Source organism: Botrytis porri (assembly GCF_014898465.1).
Source record: "Botrytis porri strain MUCL 3234 chromosome Unknown BPOR_004, whole genome shotgun sequence".
NCBI lineage: Eukaryota > Fungi > Ascomycota > Leotiomycetes > Helotiales > Sclerotiniaceae > Botrytis > Botrytis porri.
Window position 1 is genome coordinate 945,806 of NW_024066078.1, and position 22,087 is coordinate 967,892.

At 30.4% G+C, this 22,087-nt stretch overlaps 5 protein-coding genes across 5 annotated transcripts; 3 read left to right on the top strand and 2 right to left on the bottom strand.

Annotated features, from left to right (window-relative positions):
* Positions 1-514: 514 nt before the first annotated feature.
* On the bottom strand, positions 515-2,001 carry EAF01_003275 (uncharacterized protein; the record flags this gene model as incomplete). The annotated part of the gene is made up of 2 exons (XM_038911529.1): positions 515-696; positions 750-2,001. 2 exons carry the CDS (start codon positions 1,999-2,001, stop codon positions 515-517), a joined length of 1,434 nt encoding a protein of 477 aa, XP_038772764.1.
* A 651-nt stretch (positions 2,002-2,652) lies between these two features.
* Positions 2,653-5,858, top strand: EAF01_003276 (uncharacterized protein). The gene is made up of 4 exons (XM_038911530.1): positions 2,653-2,912; positions 2,996-3,082; positions 3,156-3,257; positions 3,309-5,858. Exons 1-4 carry the CDS (start codon positions 2,854-2,856, stop codon positions 5,827-5,829), a joined length of 2,769 nt encoding a protein of 922 aa, XP_038772765.1. The 5' UTR covers positions 2,653-2,853; the 3' UTR covers positions 5,830-5,858.
* A 1,447-nt stretch (positions 5,859-7,305) lies between these two features.
* EAF01_003277 (uncharacterized protein) lies at positions 7,306-7,680 on the top strand (the record flags this gene model as incomplete). Its single annotated transcript, XM_038911531.1, has 3 exons — positions 7,306-7,332; positions 7,414-7,473; positions 7,537-7,680. 3 exons carry the CDS (start codon positions 7,306-7,308, stop codon positions 7,678-7,680), a joined length of 231 nt encoding a protein of 76 aa, XP_038772766.1.
* A 484-nt stretch (positions 7,681-8,164) lies between these two features.
* EAF01_003278 (uncharacterized protein) lies at positions 8,165-8,938 on the bottom strand (the record flags this gene model as incomplete). Its single annotated transcript, XM_038911532.1, has 1 exon — positions 8,165-8,938. The coding sequence occupies one exon, from the start codon at positions 8,936-8,938 to the stop codon at positions 8,165-8,167; it is 774 nt and encodes a 257-aa protein (XP_038772767.1).
* A 564-nt stretch (positions 8,939-9,502) lies between these two features.
* On the top strand, positions 9,503-10,241 carry EAF01_003279 (uncharacterized protein; the record flags this gene model as incomplete). Its single annotated transcript, XM_038911533.1, has 2 exons — positions 9,503-9,551; positions 9,679-10,241. 2 exons carry the CDS (start codon positions 9,503-9,505, stop codon positions 10,239-10,241), a joined length of 612 nt encoding a protein of 203 aa, XP_038772768.1.
* Between the last annotated feature and the right edge of the window lie 11,846 nt (positions 10,242-22,087).

Genomic DNA, 22,087 nt, shown 5'->3' on the forward strand with positions numbered 1-22,087 from the left:
ATAACAAGAGACTATACAGCTGTCCCTAACACCCACGCATGTCGACAAGAAGATGTCTTCGTTTGGAGCTGTACGGGTGTTAAGTGGATATCGATCAAATAGGGCCACAATAATTTGACACTTAGAGTCCAACTAATAACAGAAACACCATAGAAGCACGCGACACATTGCGGGACTTGTTGAGAACGTTGTAATTAGAACTTGATTTATTTATCTCGACATGACATGCTCAACTCCCACAACTATATACAACACAGCAGCAAGTTCCTCCACGTCGTTGAAAAGGTACAAAGCTACAACATATAAGAAGACGCCCTTACGCCACTTGATGTTTGACACATTCATCCAGCCATGTTCCCATCCATCCAGCCATGTTCCCATCCATCCCTTTTTTGTTGTTCCCAATAAACTCCACCCATAAGCCAAGCATGAAACATATGTATCCACACCATGCTGCACCCATCAAAAGCGAACGCCAATCAACTCGCCAAGTATTATTGCCCCAGTCCATGATTCAAGCATACCAGCCCTTAGCGCCAATATTACTATTGTCTTGTTCTTCTCGATGATCGATCATGGGTTCTTTAATATCAAAAAGGTTGATCATTTCTTGCCAATCTTGCATATCGAGGGACAGGACTGCTTGATGTCTTGCTGTATGGGAAGAACTTCCGTTGTCTTTTGGATCCCTGACGCCTAAGTACTCTATCAGCTATCATTGTCATCTTGAGAGGCATGAGAAAACATACCTATGTATGGGAGACCATCCGAGTCTATTTCAACTTCTACTTTGCCGTCTCGAACCAAGAAGCTCACATAAAACATGTTCTCAATCGTCTGGCCGAAGGAAAATGGATTGATGACAAATTTGAAATATGCAATGCTACAATTCTCCGATATACCATACCTTTCCCTCAGCGCTGCACCATCTTCTTCGGACATGTCTTCTGTAGCCTCCAGCTCAGCAGCATGCATGGCCTTGGCCTGGACTTCCTTCAATCTGTCTTGAATTTTTGTGCACAAATAAGTTAGATTTGCATTCTCCGATTTCTCTATATCATCTGCTCTCAAAACCTCGGGTTGTATTTCGTGAAGATTGTTCAGTCTCAGAGGAGCTCTTCGAACAATAGTCCGGCGGGCGCGCTTTTGTAAAGACAAGGGGCCGAGAAGAAAACCGGGCACTGATGGGCGAACATTGTTCGGTAAACATGCATTACGCCCGAGATGTTCCCAGTTGAGCATCTCTCCATCATTATCGTTGTCGCTATCATCTTCATCCACGGCACCGTTCCGGCGATTCCGCTGAGTATTACGTGGTGCATGGTCCTGCGAACGTTCGCCCCTTCCCATATATAACTTAATTTTAGAAACAAAGTCATCCACGTCGACTCCTTGTGCCGTGTCACCAGAAGTCATTCGCAGCGTCTTCTTCTTGGCGAGATCTGCAGTACTAACAAGCAATCGTGAATCGATTGTTGCATCCGAGGTTTGTTTGACTTTCTCTGATAGTTTATTTGCTTTGAGCAAAGTATCCTTGATGCCCGTTGATTCTGCATTAAGATACTCGGCACGATTGTCTTGCAGAGTCTTTGAAAGATCCCTCAACTCGGACCGAAGCTTTCTTCTCTCTTCGACACTTTGATCTGGATCATATTCCTGTTCCGCCTCATCGTCATCTTCAACTGCTTCAATTGTGCGCCTTCTTTGGTTGCGTTGTGTTGAATGATCTCCCTCGCCGGTGGTTGCAGTGCGCTTTCTCTTGCTGATGGGTGATGGTGCTTTTGGTGGACCCATGGGAAAACTGATGGCGCGACCTTTCCCCTTATGGATTGCATTTCTCGAAGAGTGGTTCTCTTTATCGGATGAAATAGAAGCGGCTGGCGAAGGAGATAAAGCCATGTTATCGGAAGTCCTTCGTGGATAACTTGGCCCGGGGGATGCTTCGTACAAATCATCGCCAAAATGAGGGGCAGGAGATTCCGAGATCTTTATTCTAGACATGGCGAGTTATTGTGGAAAATTTGACGCAGTCCAAATTTCCGTTAAAGGTTTTATAATTAAACGGACGCGAACATGCAAGACGTGGTTGCGATAAGTGAATAACCTCGCGCGTCCAGATCGCGTTTGATACTTCGTGTTCCCGAACGAAAGTTCCCGATAAGATAAAGAATTGCGCTTGTCGAGTGATAGGAATTTGATGGTTCAAATTGAAAGTAATTTGTTACGGTGTTATTTCCATGATCATATGATACTGCAGGTTCCCAAATAACACGTTCGCCGTCGGAAAGAGAGAGAAGTAAAGAGAAGGACAATAAAGGGTGATATGGATTGAAGGGGATGGGGGAGAAGGAGGAGAAGGTGTACCGGGATACCTCGTAGCCTTCAATCAAAAAAGGGCAGGTCGCGTCATGGGGATCTATCATGTGACATTACTTCAACCGATATTTCAAGTCCCTCAGCCCTGATGCCGGCGAGAGGGTCGAGATGGCGAAAGGGCGAAAGGGCGAGAAGAGATCAATTTTGGCGGGGCGGTACTAGCGTGACGCGTGGGCGGAATTATAATGTTCCGATAGCGCTGTGGGGAAGTGCAGTGCACAGGCATCGTAGGATCACCAGTGGATGTGATACCGATGTTACCTCATCTCATATCATACACAACAATAACCGTAGGTCATAGTCATACCAACAATTCATTGTATCTGTTTCATGAAATCTACGGCTCCAACTATCTCTGTACTACAATTTCAAATCCCGCGAGCTTATAAAGTAAGCAGTTAACATTAGAAATTCATTCTTACTTCTCTTCCAAGTTACTAGGTACTCCTTCTGCCAAATATCCGTGGAACATGGATCATGGAACCCTTCTCCTTTGCAAGTTCAGAGGCTCTGGATATTCCAGTAAACATTAGAATGTAAGTCGAATGTCCACACGACATCTTAGCATGCTTGTTTGCAACACTGCTTTATGCACACCCACTAAGCACTGTATATATAGCGTCAACCTTGAAGGGGAGCAGACCCCAATTCCATTTTCTACACTTATAAATCGACCGGACTTGAGACATATTGGCTCCAATTTGAGGTAAGCTACCTGTGTATACGTTCCTATATTACTTTTCGAACTAGAGTATACTGACACCATTATTCTATCGCAGCCCTCACTCGGATCTTTATGTCACTGTACAGTTATGGGCTGATTCGAAACCATTAACCGTACCCGTTCAAACAGCTTATAAATCATTCAAAAATGAGAGAAAGTGAGTAACGAAGGTCACTGAAAGACTTGAGCATTGCTAACTGTAGGGAAGATGGAATGAATGGCTCACCTTGCCCATAGACTGTTCAACGATACCTTTGAGCTCTCAACTTGCGATCACTGTATGGGATTTGTCTCCAACGGGAGGTGATGGGGCTCAAGGGCATGCTGTGCCATTCGGTGGGACAACCTTAAGGTTGTTCGATAAAGATAATCAGCTGCAAAAAGGTCGTCAAAAATGTCATTTGCATCGTCGCAAGGCAGCAGATGGCCTGGATTCCTCCTCAACGCCCGCAGTCCTACCTAATGTGCGCCGCACCGGATCTAGATCGAAGGGAGAAGCTGAAATAATCGACAAAGAGAGTGAAGAACTAGACAGGTTGGAGAAGTTATTCAAAAAACATGAAATGGGCGAAATTGCACGTATCGAATGGCTAGATCAATTGGTTTTCAGAGGAGTAGAAAAGCGAGGTCTTCAGGCGTCTAGTACCTCACTCAAGAACATACAGCGCAGAAGGACTCGACAAAAAAGTGTGATTCTGACTCTAGATGGGGCAGAAGAGAAGAACAACGATGTCGACCATAATTTGTCGGAGGACCATCCTTCCAAGGATGATCGGTTCACTCTTCATGTTGAGCTACCCAGATTCGACTTCCCGGTTGTATTTGCCGACCACGAATACCCGCCGCCACCTATATCTTCGCTACAGAATCTTTCTTCTTCTCAGTCAAACATTATCCTTAAACCTCCCCCGCAAGTTCAATTCGGTCCAGGCATTAATGGCTTCGGGGACAATGACGAGCACGGCTTTGGCGGACGCCTTGTAAGAGTCTACGACCCTGAAGTTGGGGCCAGGGATAACCCCGCGGAGAGTAAACATCGTCGCCTGGTTCGAAGTCACAGAACTGGGGTCCTAGATCGTGACCTCAAGCCAAATGCCAAAGTCCGAGATGAATTAAACAATATTATCGCATATTCGCCAACACACTTCCTATCACCAGAAGAAAAAGATCTTGTCTGGAAATTTAGGCATCATCTTGCGCGGGACAAACGGGCACTTACCAAGTTCATCAAATCTGTGAATTGGAATGACCCAAACGAAGCCCGTGAAGCAGTAGCCATGTTAAGCAAATGGACCGAGATTGATGTTGATGACGCTTTAGAGTTATTGGGACCAACATTTGAAAATTCTTCCGTGAGGGCTTACGCCGTGGATAGACTACGAAAATCTGACGATGACGAGCTCTTGCTCTATCTGTTACAGCTAGTACAAGCCCTCAAATTCGAGCATATTTCACCCGATTCGGCTGAAGATGCGACACAGGATTCTTCCCTAGCACGACTACTTATTTCAAGGGCAACAAATAATTTCCAGCTCGGTAATCTCTTTCACTGGTATCTTATGGTGGAATGCGATGACAAGAGCGAAGATCAAGGAGCTGGCTATCGTAAACTATTTGCCAAGGTTGAATACGATTTCATGACCGAATTGGTGAAGACGCCCGAAGGAGTTGAGACTCGAAAGGTTTTACTACGCCAGGCAGAGCTCGTTACGATGTTGTCTAGAGTTTCTGAAGATATAAAGTCTTCACGGGATACAGTATCTCGCAAGGCCGAGAAGGTAAAGCAGTTTCTTGCCGATCCTAAGAATGAACTTATTACTATAGACCCACCCCTACCTCTACCGCTTGACCCTTCGATTATGATCACCGGCGTGGATCCTTCGGAAACGAATGTTTTCAAATCATCGTTGTTTCCAATCATGATAACTTTTAAGACGACAACCAAACAAAAGTATCAAATCATCTTCAAGACAGGAGACGATTTGCGCCAGGATCAGTTAGTCATTCAGATAATTACACTCATGGACCAGCTGCTGCAAAAAGAGAACCTAGACCTGAAGTTGTCACCTTACAAAATCCTTGCGACTGGAGCAACTGCAGGAGCTGTCCAATTCGTTCCGTCTATGACCTTGCAGAGCATTGTCAATAAGTTCAAGGGCAACACTGTACTTAATTATCTCAAATCTAATAATCCTGATGACAAGGCATCTCTTGGTGTTCGCAAAGAAGCCTTGGATGTGTTTATAAAATCGTGTGCAGGATACTGTGTGATTACATATCTGCTTGGTGTGGGCGATCGTCATCTAGACAACCTTCTTCTAGCACCAGATGGTCATTTCTTCCACGCCGACTTTGGCTTTATACTTGGCAGAGACCCCAAGCCATTTGCTCCTGCGATGAAACTCTGTAAGGAAATGGTAGACGGGATGGGAGGATCTATGTCGGAACATTACCCGCAATTCAAACAGTACTGCTTCACGGCCTACACAACATTACGGAAATCTTCAAACCTGATTCTCAATCTCTTCAGTCTGATGGTCGATGCCAATATTCCAGACATTAAAATTGAGCCGGACAAGGTTGTTTTGAAAGTCAAAGAACGATTTCATTTAGAATTGAGCGAAGAGGACGCAATTAGGCATTTTGAAAGGTTAATTGAGGATAGTGCGAATGCGATCTTCCCAGTCGTCATTGACAGGTTGCACGGTTTTGTACAGCATTTCAGGTAGAAGGTATTATCAGCGATCAAGGTCGAGCTGGAGTTCGGCGTCTATGAAGTATCGGATTTAGACCATAATTCACATTTAATTATACTCGTCTGTAGTCTGCTAGCAATCTAGATCAAGACTATACACAATAAACGTATAAAATTCACCGATGGCAGTTCTTGTAAAACAACCCCTTGGTCTTTTGAAGTTCGAGCATGTTGTATCATAGGTGGATGATGATCAGAAGTTGTGAAGTGGCACTCGCCTACCAAATGTGTCACCATTTCCTTCGGTGAAGAACTCGGTCTTATAACATACCCGGGGAGCGATTCATGTGTGACTTGTATCATTTTCTACTTTGATCACTGTTCTTATAGATACTCATTCTTTTCCGACATCAAGATAGAAGTACTAAACCCCCAAAAGCAAAATGGTTTAATTTCATCGTTGCTCAGTATAATGATTTCGAACCCTCTCATGGCAAACCACTCTAAAAAATTCCACTCAATTTATGGAAGTTCAACTTGTGGCAGGTCTCCAATCGTCTTGTCTATACACCTTTTTTATAAATTTACCTATAACTATAAGGTGAGCTCTTCAATCCATTGATTGGTAAGTGGGTCAATCCTCGAAAAGGGCAAGGAGTTTCATAGGAATATCACACTCGCCGTTTTCCATCCTGAGACCACATATTGATCCTTGGAGAATGAAAATCTCGTTCAAAATAAATCTTTCAGATGAACCCCATGTTAAATGGTAATAAATGAGCCGAGTTCAAGGTTATGTATTGTACGCTCGGCCCATATTCCTGTCGTATCGTACCCCAGTCGTCAAAGCCATCAAGTTCCCTGAACATAATACCAAGCTGAGAATATTATTGCATATGGTTTGGATTCAAGGGGGTGATCTGGTCAGTCACTTGGTCTAGTAATAATGCGTTTAGATGCATGAGTTTTCTCGACAAAACTCTGAGTCCTGAATTCTGGACCTCGAACTAGTATTGAAAAAGTGTGGATTTAGATTTGCTTATCCTAGAGTTATATTGAGCTTAATATGGACGTGCGGATTTGACTGGCTGGGCTGGGATGTGATTGCACTGGTATGTATCATTGTCAATATCTAGGATCCGAATTTGTATTTGTATCAAGGGTCTGACAGAAATGACAGCGGTGGATTTAGGGTAGAGGGTAGCTAGTTCCCGTCACGGCTGTCACAAAAACTTATTATCAGTAGTTTAAACGTGCCCTACACTTATTTCGGAAAGGGCAGGTAGCCAACTACATTAATAGCTTTGCAGCTATGTAGCCCTTGCCTTTTCTCCGTCTTTCTCTTCAAATATTCGTGTAGCATCTTGTCCTTTTGCATAAGCTCAAGAGGAAGATATAGAAAAATCCATAAAGTCTTCTCGCTTTACATGAAGAAGAGCACTAGCTCGTAGTAAATTCGGCTGACGCGGAGATCAATCATCGTCGAAGAATTCGAGTACCAATTTTTGAAATGTCTTGCTATTGCGCAAACTACTATGTGAGTGCCAGCATCCCAAACCTGCCAAACCTCCACTCTCTTTGTACGTAGAAATACGCCTTATGCTCATATGACAGCCAGGGCTCCCTCAACTGCCAGAATATGGTTTTGAAATTTGGTGATCAGTGCAGGTCATGTCTTGTGAGCTCGAGTCCCTGTTCATTCTTCAAGAATTCCAATATGGAGGACTAACCTCGCCCCAAGGCTCAATCTCCAAGTCATGATGGAAAGTTTGAATGGAGCGATGCACTTCTAGGTCAGCAGTGGCTAGAGAACTCCAGTAAGGAACAGATGAGAAGAGATGAGGATAAGTCTAGGAGGGGCAGAGCTAGAAGGGCTGTAAAATGAAGTTGCTAGATAAGGTAAAAGGTGTGAAAGAGGAATGAAAGGTTGTAATGGTACAATTATATTAGATCTGTGGATAATCGGTAAAGGTGGGGTCATGAAAGGGTATATAGAAGCGATATGGGTGGATGGGTGGATGAAAAACTAGGTGCTGTGATTGGGTGAGAAGGGCACTTGGAGCTGAACTTGATTCTGCAGAGGGAATAACGTTAATAATCTTTGGTTGTTTGGAGATTAACGGATTATCTACAGCTTCCATCTCACGTTTCCAGGCCTGGGTGGAGGAAAGGTTCAGTAAGCAAGAAAGAAAGCAAACAAACGAACAAAAGCCAGTGGATGAGTTATGGGTGAGCTGGTGTTCAATCAATAGTGTAATTGACCTTAATATGAGAGTGATTTAACGATCTCAGAAGGAAATGTTTCCTGGGTATAATATCTTCGAGATCCAAAACATAAACCGAACTCCCGGGAAGGATCTTCGCCAATGTTACGAACTATCCTGCTTAGGAGAAGAGAGTTTATCTGATGGATCCACATCCATTCTTCTTCCCTCTTCCATTGCTTCCTCCCCAAATCCCTCCCCTAGACTGTCTGCGCTCTCTGACTCCGCGCCATTCTTCATCACCTCAATCTCGCCCTCACTCTCATCTAGCAAATCCTCAATATCTCCCAATGGACTAATCCTGGGCTCCAGCACCTCTAAGTCTTCTAATATCTCCCTCTTTGGCATCTTCCACAAGGTCGTCCCACACACCCTATCCTTCGTCAACAGATCGTCCACGAACTGATCCATGAATGTTAACGTTGTGCCTGTCCTTGTCTTCCTTCTTAGCTTTCTCTTATCTTCCAAATAACCTTCTAACATAGTGTATACATCTTTTGCCTGTCTCGTCATCCTCCAATAAAACAACGCTAATGCCCTCAAGTACTTGAACTTCTCTCCACCATACCCCATATATTCTTTCAGTATATCGTCACTGGGGCCTAATTGTAGTAACTTAAAGGCAAGACATAAAAATGGCGAAGGTCGTTGCGAATCCCCGTATGTGCCAGCGATGAATGTTACGTGAGAAACAACACGCGAAACAATATCAGCTTCGTTGAGAGCAAAACATTGGTCTTTCCAGAAATAACAATCGACAATGCGTTCGCGCACAGGTTTCTCGAGGATGGTAGCAGGATTGAGGCCGTTGGGGGCAAGAGGACCAGTGTTGCCGCGTTCGTCGAGGAAGCGCTTTTCATCGGCGCGATGGGTAGCCATTCCGAATGAAGAGAAGTTTTGATGCGATTCGATTTATATTTGGAAGCTGGAAGAGGCAGAGGTAGAGAGACTCCGAGATTTAATTCAGAGTCATTGAGTGGAATGTTAGTTTCACTTGGTATTGTGCCTCCCAGTAGCGTTTTCCTAAGATGGGCTCGAGAAGAAGTAGATGATGATGGTGACGGTGGTAGTTTTTCTTATCACAATGGCTGATGCGAGTAATTGATAATTAGATAGTTGATAGTTGCTATGTCAACCAGTCACCAAATATTTTTTAATCTTGCGCGGAACGAACCCAACGCATCATCGTGCGTCAGTATCGATAATCTATCTGATGGTTATGTACTCGTAGGTATAAGTTAACCATATAAATATGGCACATAGTTGTATATAAATCACGGAATTGTATCAACTCCTACGAAACATCCCACAACACCTCATTACACTACACTACACTCCTTTGATCAATTATATTCATCATATGCTGTGTTTGTACTTTCTATAAGAAACCTCGACTCGACAACTCGATTTTGAATTACCAAATCCAAGTCACGTCGCAAAAACATGCTCCTAACATCTGGGCAAGTTTCCGTCGCGATCTCTTCCTTTATCGGTATGTGCGAGTGATTACCTCTTCTCCGCGTTGCTACAAATAGCATTTTACAAGCACTGTCAAGCACCAAGGAATTCTTTCCTCTTAACGATGGTTATTGAAAGCTAAGCTAACGAGTAACCGTCAGTATTTTTCTTCACGACCGCACTCTTTCTCTCCGGTTATGTCCTCCAACAGCAAACAGTGCGTGATCTAAGAGAAGCTATCAAGCCCCAATTTCAAGCAAAATTGGTGGGGTTGGAGGTTCCAGATAATCTAAATATCAAAACCGATAGGAGTGGAAGGAAAGGTCAAGTTGAGGTTTTTTTGCCCGAAAAGTTTCAGAATGATGCGGTGCAAGAAGGAAACATAAGAGCTGAAAACAGGAGAGATGTAGAGGAAGAGAGTTACGGAGTGGTTGAAGAAAATGAAAAGGCGAGCGGGGAGGAGAATGGAGAGTGGAGTGAGGTCGAGCTTGAGGAGAGTGTCATCAAAATACAGAAGAACTACAGAAGTGTGGAGGGTGAGGGTGATGGTGTTGAGTCGGTGGATAATACAGACAGTGCTAGGAGGGGAGAAGGGGGAGAGATTACAATTCCAGAAAAACCGCTAAGTCGTGCAGAAAGGAGGAGGAGGATCAAAGAAGAGCTCGTGACATCAGGGGAAGGGGAAACCTTCAATGGGTATCGAAGACGTGTTCCGGGCGCTTGACTTTGAATTGCATTTTGGGTGTATTAGTACAAGGGAAGAGGAAATATTATGATGGGATGTATCATATAGATCTGGAGTTTGGAGCGGTTGAATTGGACTAATTCAGAGCAGACATACCATGTAAGCAGAGAGGATGTATATCTTCATTGTATTCATTGTAAGAGTTCTGTAACCTACTCACAACATACTATGGTTTTGCAATCAAATGCCTGCAAGATTCGTGTTTTCCTACATAAATTAAGAAAATCAATAATGTCGTCAATTCGTTTTGTTTTATTCCAGAAATTCAATAACATATGATTGATGTTATTTGTCAAGTAGTACCTAGTCGTAGCTGCTGATATATAAACCCTTCGATTTTGAATCAATTAAAGAAATCGTATTATCTCAAGTAATTATATATTCATTTATAATCTAGAAAAAAAAATTGGGAGTGATTTCGGTTCTATTGAAAACTAATATACAGGTAAATTTTATTAGAGGTTTGAATTCTTAATATTCTTACTATGTATAAGAACTATAATACTATATATATTATATCGTATAGTATAGTTACGTTCGATCAGATTAGTATAGTTACTAAGCGTCGAGCTGATTATATATAACGTAGTTTATTAGTATATGTATTATATTAGTACCTACACTACTTCAAAATTATACTAAAATCAGGGTTTTTTTAATATTTATATCTTAATAATTAATCATTATTTTAAAAGAGAACTAAATATTTGATAAAAATTATAATTTAAATATTCAAAAATTTAATTTTTATATAAATATTTTCATTATATTTTAAAAAAAGATTGAAATTGTTACGATTTCGTTACAAAAAAACTTTTTTTATAATAACTATTATATTAAATCAAATTTTTAATAATTGATTAGAAGTTCTTATTATTTATATAAATAATTATAACGTTTTTTAGGAAAAATTAAATTATATTAATAAATAAAGAAAGTGTACGATTATATATAAACGAATTTTATATATAAAATAAGTAGTATACGTACTAATATAATGTACGTACTAATAAACTACGTTATAGCTTTATGAATTCGTAGAAGTAAATTAATTAAATATATACTCCAGTTGTATTATATAGTGATATATATATATATATATAGTAAGTCATTTTTATGTTTTGTATATTTATAAAACCCCTTCTAATTAATTATAAATAATATATAAAACTTTTAATTGATTAGAGTTAGTTATTCTGATTATATAGAGGGGAAAACTCAAGTAAAGAGGAAGAAAAAGCTTATAATAGCTTATAAAACCTATTATATTACTTTAATTCAGTATGTAATTCATAAATGAATTAGTAAACTAATTAAAAAATAAGTAATTGAATTAGAGTAATTAAGGACTTTCTAATAGTATAATTACTTTCAGTATCAAGTTTATAATGTTAGTAAAATCAATTAATTGAATTGAAAATATTGATTGAAATATATTTAAAAATGTATTTAGAGATGTATTTAAAGATGTATTTATAAGTAGGAGTATCATAGCTTGAGGTATATTTATATTAGATATTTTATAATATTAGAAATAGAATTTATATTAGCATCTGAATTAGAGCTTATATTGATATTTGAATTAGAATTTATATTAGTACTAGTCGTCGGGGAAGAAGAATTTAAAGTCTACAAATTCGTAGGGTTTCAAAATTATATCCCCTAGACCGTTATAAATGAACTTCGAAAGTAGTCCACACGTTAAGCAAGAACATTATTAACTTTATAAATAATATTAATAATAAGGAAATCAACAAATATATAATATATAATAATTCTATTCATATGATTTTAATTAATATGGAATTTTATCATGTTAATATAAGAACATCATGTTTAGAAATTCCCTCTATTTCGAAAGTAGGGATTTATTTCAAATCTATAAATTATATCGATTTTGATTAAAACTTATTCTATAAGCTATTATTCAATATATTTTATCTCTACTTTTCTATTATAATAATAGAGTTGATTATAAAATAAACGAATTGATATATACGAATATCGAAAGATAAAGAACTTTCGAATTCGTAAACATTTTAATAATATACTATCATAATGAATAAGGTTTATCTATATTTAGGCATATATATATATATATTAATTCATATTGAATTTAAGCTTAAAACTTATTGAAAGTATAATAAAAATATCAATATATCTTCTTTTATATATTTCATAATAAGAAATAGTTTTGAAAAGCTTTATATAAGATAGTATATTAAATCCTCTAAAACAAATAATATTTTTAAAAGAATGAGATATCAATTTATTAATTTATATGCTATATATTAATATACTTGTTTATTCGTAAATCTATTATCAAATTGTATTTAGATTATTAACCTTTCAATGTAAATATATCAGAATTGAATATTGATTGACGAATATACAATATAGTATTTTGATCGATCAAGCTTTATTATTATTATTAAAATTATATTTTTATTTATAGAACTTAAGATATAAATAATGATGAATTGAGAATTCTTTATAATAAAAGATTGATGTAAAATTAATAAAAAGAATAATTCTATAGATATATTTATATATTTTTTCAGGTTATGAAGGGAAAGAAATCTTTAAATGAAATATAAGTAATAATTATATATTAAGTATAGAGGTTATTTAAAGCTTTATGTTATTTTTATTATAATAATCCATTTATTTCTTATAATTTTTAAGAGTATATATATTATTTGAGATATATTGTAATAGGGATATACTAGTCTAATTCTGATATTTATAAATATTTAGTTAATTTGAAGATTTAAGATATTATAAGGAATAGTTTATTTTAAGATATTCCTTTTAAATAATATGTGTTTTATAATGTGAAAGGATAATGTAGTAGTTTTGATATGATTTATTATATAATGGAAAGATTCTTATCAATAGGATATATAAAAGATTGAAAATCATCTTTTTAAAAGCTAAAATAGCTTGAGTATTATTTGAAGATGAATACGAAAAAGAATTGTTTATTTCAGTTCTTTTTGATAATTATAAATATAATATAAATACTATCGATATAGGGGATTAATTATTGTTGGGACAGGGATCACGTGATTATGCTAGTGTTGACGCTAGTGTCTTCTAATATTATAATAATACGTTTTATAGTTCTAGCTTTTAGAATCTTAAGTAATATAACAATAATGTGAATTATAATACTATATTAACTTCATTATTCTTATAGTAATATTATAGATTATGAACCTAACACCTTAATTTTAATAATAATATATAATTTAAATTAAGATTAATATTTCTTTAAAGAAATACAAATTCTTATATCATTTTAATATGATTTGATATCTACCTTTATATAAATAAAAACAGTTAATAATATAATATCAATTTTTATATTAATTTTAATCTATATTTTATTCTTTATTATAATATATATTAAAAAGTAAAAATTAATAATATTCAATTCGAATTTAATATTATACTCTTCGAACTCAAACTTTATTATTCTTTAACAAAAATAATATCTTATTATCTACTTATCATTTATCAAATATAACAGGATTATTCACAAATTCTTTTATATTTTGAAAACATTACATCGAAAATATTGAATATCTAGCCCTAAAACAACTCAATAATATCAAATCCATTAAATTCACTACCAAGTCCCTAATTTCATTAAAGATTATATCTAATAATTATAAATTAATAGTAAATAAATAGGAAAATTATCCTTTTAATATTAATTATATAAAGAAAAGGGAAATACAAAATTTCCATAAATTTAAATTATATAAATACAAATCCAATAATTTTTATAATAAGGAATTATAATTGAATTATATTATAAATTTTAAGGATGTAAAATCAGAGTATTTTCTATTCATTAAAATATAATTACTATACAAACTATAATACAAACTTTATATATATAAACTATTTATTTAAAGTGAATAATTAATAAGGTACTAGTTGATATATGATTTATAATTGTCGGAACGTATGATCACGTGCTTAAGCGAATCACATGAGACTTCCCACTATATATATAATAAAAAGAATCATACCTTATTCTAGATTATTTTAATTTATATTAATCATTTTATATAGACTATACAATACTATATATAATAATTCGAATTAATAATTCCCTTCCCTCTAAATGATTTCAATACTAATTAATATTTACCTTCTTATTAAAGTGTTACGGGAGCTGCCTCTAGGGTCACGTGGAAGTGTCTAGAGATCTCTCGAGGTGGTTTAGACTAGACTTCAAGTAGGAATTCAATAAGGTTGTAACTGGTTGCAATTCTCGTAACTATAGTAATGAAACTAATGATTGTTCTTGAGCACGAAGCTCTACATTGTAATGAAATCTGTTCTCTTATATAGACCTTCCTGCTCTGCAGAACCTACAGTTCTGTCTTGTCTGGATCCTCTGGATCCTATGGATCTAGATGTTTATTCTTCGATCCCCTAGATCCTCTAGGTCCATCACGTGACTTCCTGACCATGTGACGCGGTATATTGGATGCCGTCGTAACATAAAGGTATTTATAAATTAAATCATTTTCTAAGATTTCGTACAAAAGTATTCGTACAAAAAATAAGAAAAATAATTTAAACCATTTAATAAGATATTCTTCAAAAAAACAAATAAGATTATACTAAACTATATTTATGTACAATCTATATAAAGGATTAGAATACTATATTCTTTATATTATCTTCTTCAATTAATATACTAAAAAGAGATCCCTAAATACAATTATATTTTTCTTTAAAATTGAACAAATTAATTGATTTATAAATTAGACTATTACATTTATATAATTCAATAAATCAATAGTTCAATTCATGTTCATTATATTCTATTCAAAGCTCAATATACTTTTCGAATTTGAAACCCTTCTTCTTCATACAAAAAGAATTATTCCACTACCCCTCTTCTATTAGGAATCTTTTATTAAACCCTTCTTCTTTACTTCATAATACAAAACGTCTCTTTTGTACAACTATTAAATTAGAAAAAGGTTTGCCTATTATTCCTAATAAATATAATTCATTCGAATCGAAAGGGTAAAGGGAAAAGATTATAAAATTAAAGAATTTATTATAATATGAATAATTATTTAATAAAATAACTTCAAAATTCTATATGAATTCGATATTTATTTATACTCTTAAAAGAATATACTGAAATTAAAGCCTTATAAGCTTCAGACTGTCATTCCTTTATTAAAAAGAATCCAATTATTTATATTTCAAATTTTACAAAGAAGTAAAAGAATAACTCACTTTTATTCATTCCTATACAATAATTAAATTCCCCTTTATTCTCAATTCTTTCAAATTCAATTAAATACAAATACCCCATTTAATCAAATCAATTCAATATTCTCCTTTTCAATCATCTTACTTTAATGAATAAAGCCCTTCCCCACTTATACACAGCTTTCAATTTAATTCATTCTTTTCTTTTCCTCTTGCTCTTAGCTTAAGTATAGAATAAAGGAGATAAAAAGGAGGAGGAGGAGTAGTCTTTAATTAGATTGGTTTTAGGTTTTAAGAAACTTAATTAATATAATTCGCTTTTTATATTATATATTTCAGATTTTCATTATAAATGTAAATTCTACCTATATCGAAATATATAATCACATACTTAAGTGAATCATATAATTCTTCTTATTATATATATAATAAAAAGAATTATATTTTATTCTAGATCATTTCAATTTATATTATTCATTTTATATAGACTATATAATACTGTATATGGTGATTCAAGTTGACAACTGCCCCCCCCCCAAGTGATCTCAATAATAATATTTTAGTAATAATTGAATCCTAAAATTATGAATATTCTTAAAAAGAAAAAGTTTCAATTTCAATTATTAAGTATACTTAAAAGAATTATAAAAGAGTTGAAAATATTATTAATTATTTCCGAAATGATTAAAATAAAAGATTCAATTAGATTAATTATTCATAATTAAGATAGATTCCTATAACTTCTAAATGTTATATTCGGATTATTAGGTATCAATTTATATCGATATAATAATAAAAATAACGATATCAAGAAATACAAATTATATATTCCTTTTCTATTGAAATCATTATTATAATAATAAACATTAATAATTCAAGATTATACTATTAATTTTCTTTAATAAGTAATTACAATTGACTTATCATTTGTAAAAAAGTATTACAATTTAATAAAATTAATATCTATTTGATTTATTTAATAATTCAATATTTATATTATTCTAATATTATTATAATTACATTTTCAATTTAATTTTCAAAATCTTAATCAAAAGTAAATAAAACTAACTCCAATAAAGGTATAAATATTCCATTAGTTCAATAATAATATAATCCTATAATGATAAATTAGATAATTAATTAATAATTTATTTAATAACAATAATAATATAAGTAAAGAAAAAAGAAATGGTGGAGAAAGAAGAAATAATATTCTAAATTGAAATTGATATTACGGAAGTGAAGAAGGAAATGATTTAAAAGGTATTAACATTATTCAAAATATTTTATCTTCTTAAAGATTTATAAATATCGGTTAGCTTTTAAACAACCTTATAAAACTTTATAATAAAACTAATAAATATAATGATCAAAATGATAATTTTGCTTATAAATTCTTGATCTTTTTTAATAATTATAAGTATATTAATATATTTATAATATTATTAAAAAAGGTATTTCTCATTATACTTATGAATATTACAATCAACTTTTACTATATAAATTTAAACAATTTACTAAATATAATAACTAGGATTTATAACTTAATAATATTTATATTTAAAGGCCCAGAGTATAAGTACAATCTTATATAATAATAGAAAAGCATTATACTCAAGAATATAATAATAGAATTAAATAATAAAAGGAAAACAATACTTTAATATCTATAAGGTAATAAACCTAATAAACATTTGAAGATCAATCTTAAAATTAAACGTTATAGAATTAAAGGGAATATATTACAGAGCTATATATATAATTGGTTTAAAGTTTAATATTATATTAGTTCAATTGAATACAATTATATATATATTATAATACTATTTCCCCCTTTTAAAAAGTTCATTTCGAATTTGTTTTAAATAAATAACTCAGATATAAAATATAATTAATAAAACTCTATTTCATTATTATTATTATTATTTTCTTTATTAATTTTTTATAAAATATTTTGAAAGATTAAATATATTGTTATTAAATAAAAAGTATTAATAGAAACTTATATCTTTTTTAAGTAATCTTTAAAATATTGATTATTGATTATCTTATTTAGATTTTTATTATTATTATTATTATTATAGAAGTTAATAAGAATAAGTATAATAATTAAAACAGATTCTTTTTGATCCCGAATATTTTAATATAAATTAAATAGGTAGGCTTGTACTCAATAAAAAGCATTTCTATATCAAACATATTTGTTTTTTTATATAATTGAATTCTTTTAATAGAAAAGAATTCGAATACTTTAATATAGAATAGAATTGGGGTACAATTAACTTTGTTTAAAAGGATGTTAAAGGTATTAAGGATATTAAGATTATTAATATTCATTAAATTATAATTTCAAAAATGAAATGGATTTTGTAATAAATATAAGGCTTTAGGTTTATTAAAATAGAATGATATATATAATTAATTGCTATATAATCTAAACAAAGTTAGGATATAAGTGAAATAATAAAAACTATTAAGAAAAACAATTTTTAAGAATAATATTAAATCTATTATGAAAGATTAAGATTTTATTTAAATTGAATTAATTCTAATCTTTTGCTTTATAAAGAGTCCTTTCAAATTTAGTAATATAAGTATATAAAGAATCAATTCCTTATTTAAAATTGAATAATTTATCTTCAACTTCCTATACTTTATTTGAATTATTATAAATATGTGTAAATTGATCTAGAATTGTTATATAATCTAAAAGAACATTTTGATTGAAAAAAGAAAGCTGAGGTAGTATTATAGTTTGTATATGAGATTCGAGATTAAAATAAATATAATAAAGTTAAACAATAGAGTTATTGATTGTAGTACTATTTATTTATAATTTTATTCGAATTGAGGATAATTATATATCAAATTTCTAAGAGCTATTATTAAATTTTTCAAAATCAAAAAAAGAGAATTTCAATTGAAAAAATATTTGAATAATAAAAGTATATTCAAAAATTAAAAAGTATAAAAACAAGATTTCATTTTATTAATAAATCACTTCATTATAAAGTTTTATAATTATAAGGTTTATCGAATCATAATTTATAACTAAAAAATTAAGAATAAAAAAAAACAATATCTTCGAATAATATCAAGAAGATTCGTATATAAATAAGAGAATAGGAGCAATATACCTAGATAAAAGTAAATAGAATATATATAAAGGCTTTATTTATGAGTATATATTAATATTATTCTATTTCTTATTTAAAAAAGCTTTTAATAATATAATAAATCTAACAAATGTTAAAGATTAACCTTAAAATTAAAAGCTATAAAACTAAAAAGAATATACTACAGAACTATATATATAATCGGCTCGAAGCTTAATATCGTACTAGCCCAATCGAACGCGATCACATGTATATCATGATACTTAATTCATAATTACAAAGCTTTACTATATATATAAAGAATTTAATTCTATAATAAAAATAGAAGAATTACTTTATTAAAAAATTGTCATTATATGTGCTTCAATATAGGCATACTTTTTAACTTATTTTTGTTTTGTTAAAGATTTTCTAAGTCTTTTAAAAGAATTACATTTAGCTATTATAATATGGGAATAAACTTATTCTAATAAAGCTATAATATTCTATATCAATTATAAATATTATTATAATTGAAATAAATATAATTAGAATAAAGGTTTTAAATAAGATAATCAATATCTATTTAAATTATATATAAAAAAGAAATGCTTCATTTATAAGAAGGAAAATTATTAGTTAATTTAATATAATAATAAAAAATATAAGGAATCCCAATATAAGTATAAGAAATAGTTTAAAAGTAATAATTTCAATAAAAACTTTGAACAATTTCTTATCAAATATAGAGAACCTATTGAAGATTCTAATTCTAATATAAACAATAAAGTTATAGCTTATTTCGTATAATTTAAACTTTAGAACCCATCTATACAAGAACTATATTCAAGCTTTATTACCTAGAATAAATTTGTGAATAAATAAAAGATTGTTAAGAATCTATTTAATAAGTTTTTTATATATACTTTAATATATTAATCTCAATTCGAAAATATGATATATATTAGTAAATATAATAATTAATAATGGATTATAAGTAATATATAGTATATAAAATAATAATTAAGGATATTACTATAAATACAAAAATAATAGGAACTATAAGTATAGTATTCGGAATTAATAAAGCTGAATTAATTAATTTAATATAATTAAACTTACTATTAAAAACTATTGAATTTCATATTATAAATATGAAAATACTATTCTTATTATTTCTCAAAAATATAAACAAACTTAATATATTATATAATAATTTATATAACAAATTATTAATAATAATATATATTATCTTATTAATATAACATTATAATATTTATATTATTACTTTGGTTATTCATTAATATATAGATTTTTATAAGTATTTCAATAAGCTAGCTATAACAATATTATATAAGTTGAGATTAACAAATTAATCAAGTTTTATTAATATTATTAAAAGTATAGAAAATCATTAGATTGATTTAAATTTAATTTATAAGATGATATTGATTTCAATTTATATCTTTTCCTATCTACTTCATTCAATTAGACACAGATACAGGCGCATCGCATGGTCTTAGCATAGCTATATAGATCGAATCGATTATGAATTTACTACTACTACTACTATTAATTTCAATTACTTAATTATAATAAATATAATATGTATTAATATCAATTCTATTCTATATATTATTAATAAAGACATACAATTCTAAACAGTATAATAATTAAATAACATTATTATGAAATATATCTTCAATATATTTCGAAAATACTAAATGAATATTTATATTAGCCCCCCAGATTATATGATATATAATATTAGAAAGAACTTTATTGATAAGAAATTTATATAATATATAACAACTATATTAACTAGAATGAAAAATATACTAATTGAAATCTATTAATTAATTAGAGTTATTAAACACTATTACATAGTTATCAAACAAGTATATAATATTATTGTTAATGAATTAGAAAGTTTTATAATAAGAAAGATAATATTATAAATAACTATTAAAACAATGAACAATATTGTAAAACCAAATGAACTAATTTTGATATTCTTAATATTTAGAGTATATTTACAAACAATTAACCTCAATCTATTAATATTTATAATTTTATAATGATAAATTATAATTAAAAAGATAATAAACAAAATCAATAAGTTATGAATAATAAAATAGATATTAAATATATTAAATTAATATAATAAACTATTTATAATGATGTTATATAATCTATTCATTAATTTAAAGATTTAGGTATAAAAAGAATATAAAGATTAGATAGATTTATACTATTTATTAGGAATAAAAAATGAAATATGTATTATATAATTGATAAATAATTCAATAGAATTTCGTATTGTTCAAATTAAATTATATATAAAAGAAAAGAATTAATCTTAAAATTAATCCTATAAAAAACCTATTGAATTAATATAAATAATAAGATTAATACAATTTGAGTAATCTATTAAGAGTATATAAAAGGTATATTCAATATAAATAATATAAAACATATTATAAAAGAAAAAAGAATAATTTTGTTAAAAGCTAATAAAGTTAAATTAAGTACTTCATTAGTTATTATACAAAATAAAAACAAAAAGGAAATTCTTTTAAATTTATTTAAAAATTCTTAATTCTCATAACTATTAATTCCTTAAATTATAATTTCTATATTAACAATCTTTTTGATAAACAAAAAAATTGATTATATTGAATCTGAAGAATAAGTATTGAATTTAATATTCTATCTTTTAAATAATAATGAATTTAATAATATTAAATATATAGATTATTTTATAATATTTATTAATAATTTAATGTTAATGATTTTCATTGAATTAAGATAGAAGGAAATCAATAATTTAATAAAAAACAGTATTTTCTAATTTATAAAGATTATAAATATACTCGAAAATATAAGATTATTCAATTTATAATTTATTAATAAAATAAAGAATAAAGAAACTAATAAAATATTCCCAAAATCGTAATTAATAATATAAATATAAAAGGATTAAAGAAAAGATATTGTTTTGATATAATAACCTATAATATAATATATTAACTAACGAATTATATCATTAATAATGATTATACTTTTAAAGAATAAAATGATTATAAGTATTTATAACATTATACAAGTATATATATAATCAATATCGGATTTAGTTCGAAAGTTTTATATATGATTATTAATAAAGATAAACGTTTCAAAAGATCTTATTCTATAAGTAATACGATTATTATATAACGTTCTGGAAATAAGCAACTATTAACTTAATATTTATTATAAATATTATATTAATACCCTTAAAATAATATAATCAATTTACAATCTATATCTTCTATATATAATAAAGGATAATATAGTATTCGACGTTATAAAACTATAAATAAACAAAATATTTATTATTATTAATAATAAATTTATAAATTACAAATAAATAGAACTCTATAATATTAAGTTTATAACAAAAAAGCACGAAATATTCATATTAAATATACTACTTAAGTTCAA

Coding starts and splice junctions, on each gene's coding strand:
- EAF01_003276 (XM_038911530.1), top strand. CDS start 2,854: ATGGAACCCTTCTCCTTTGCAAGTTCAGAGGCTCTGGATATTCCAGTA. Junction 2,913..2,995: donor ATTCCAGTAAACATTAGAAT/GTAAGTCGAATG, acceptor CTGTATATATAG/CGTCAACCTTGAAGGGGAGC. Junction 3,083..3,155: donor CATATTGGCTCCAATTTGAG/GTAAGCTACCTG, acceptor ATTCTATCGCAG/CCCTCACTCGGATCTTTATG.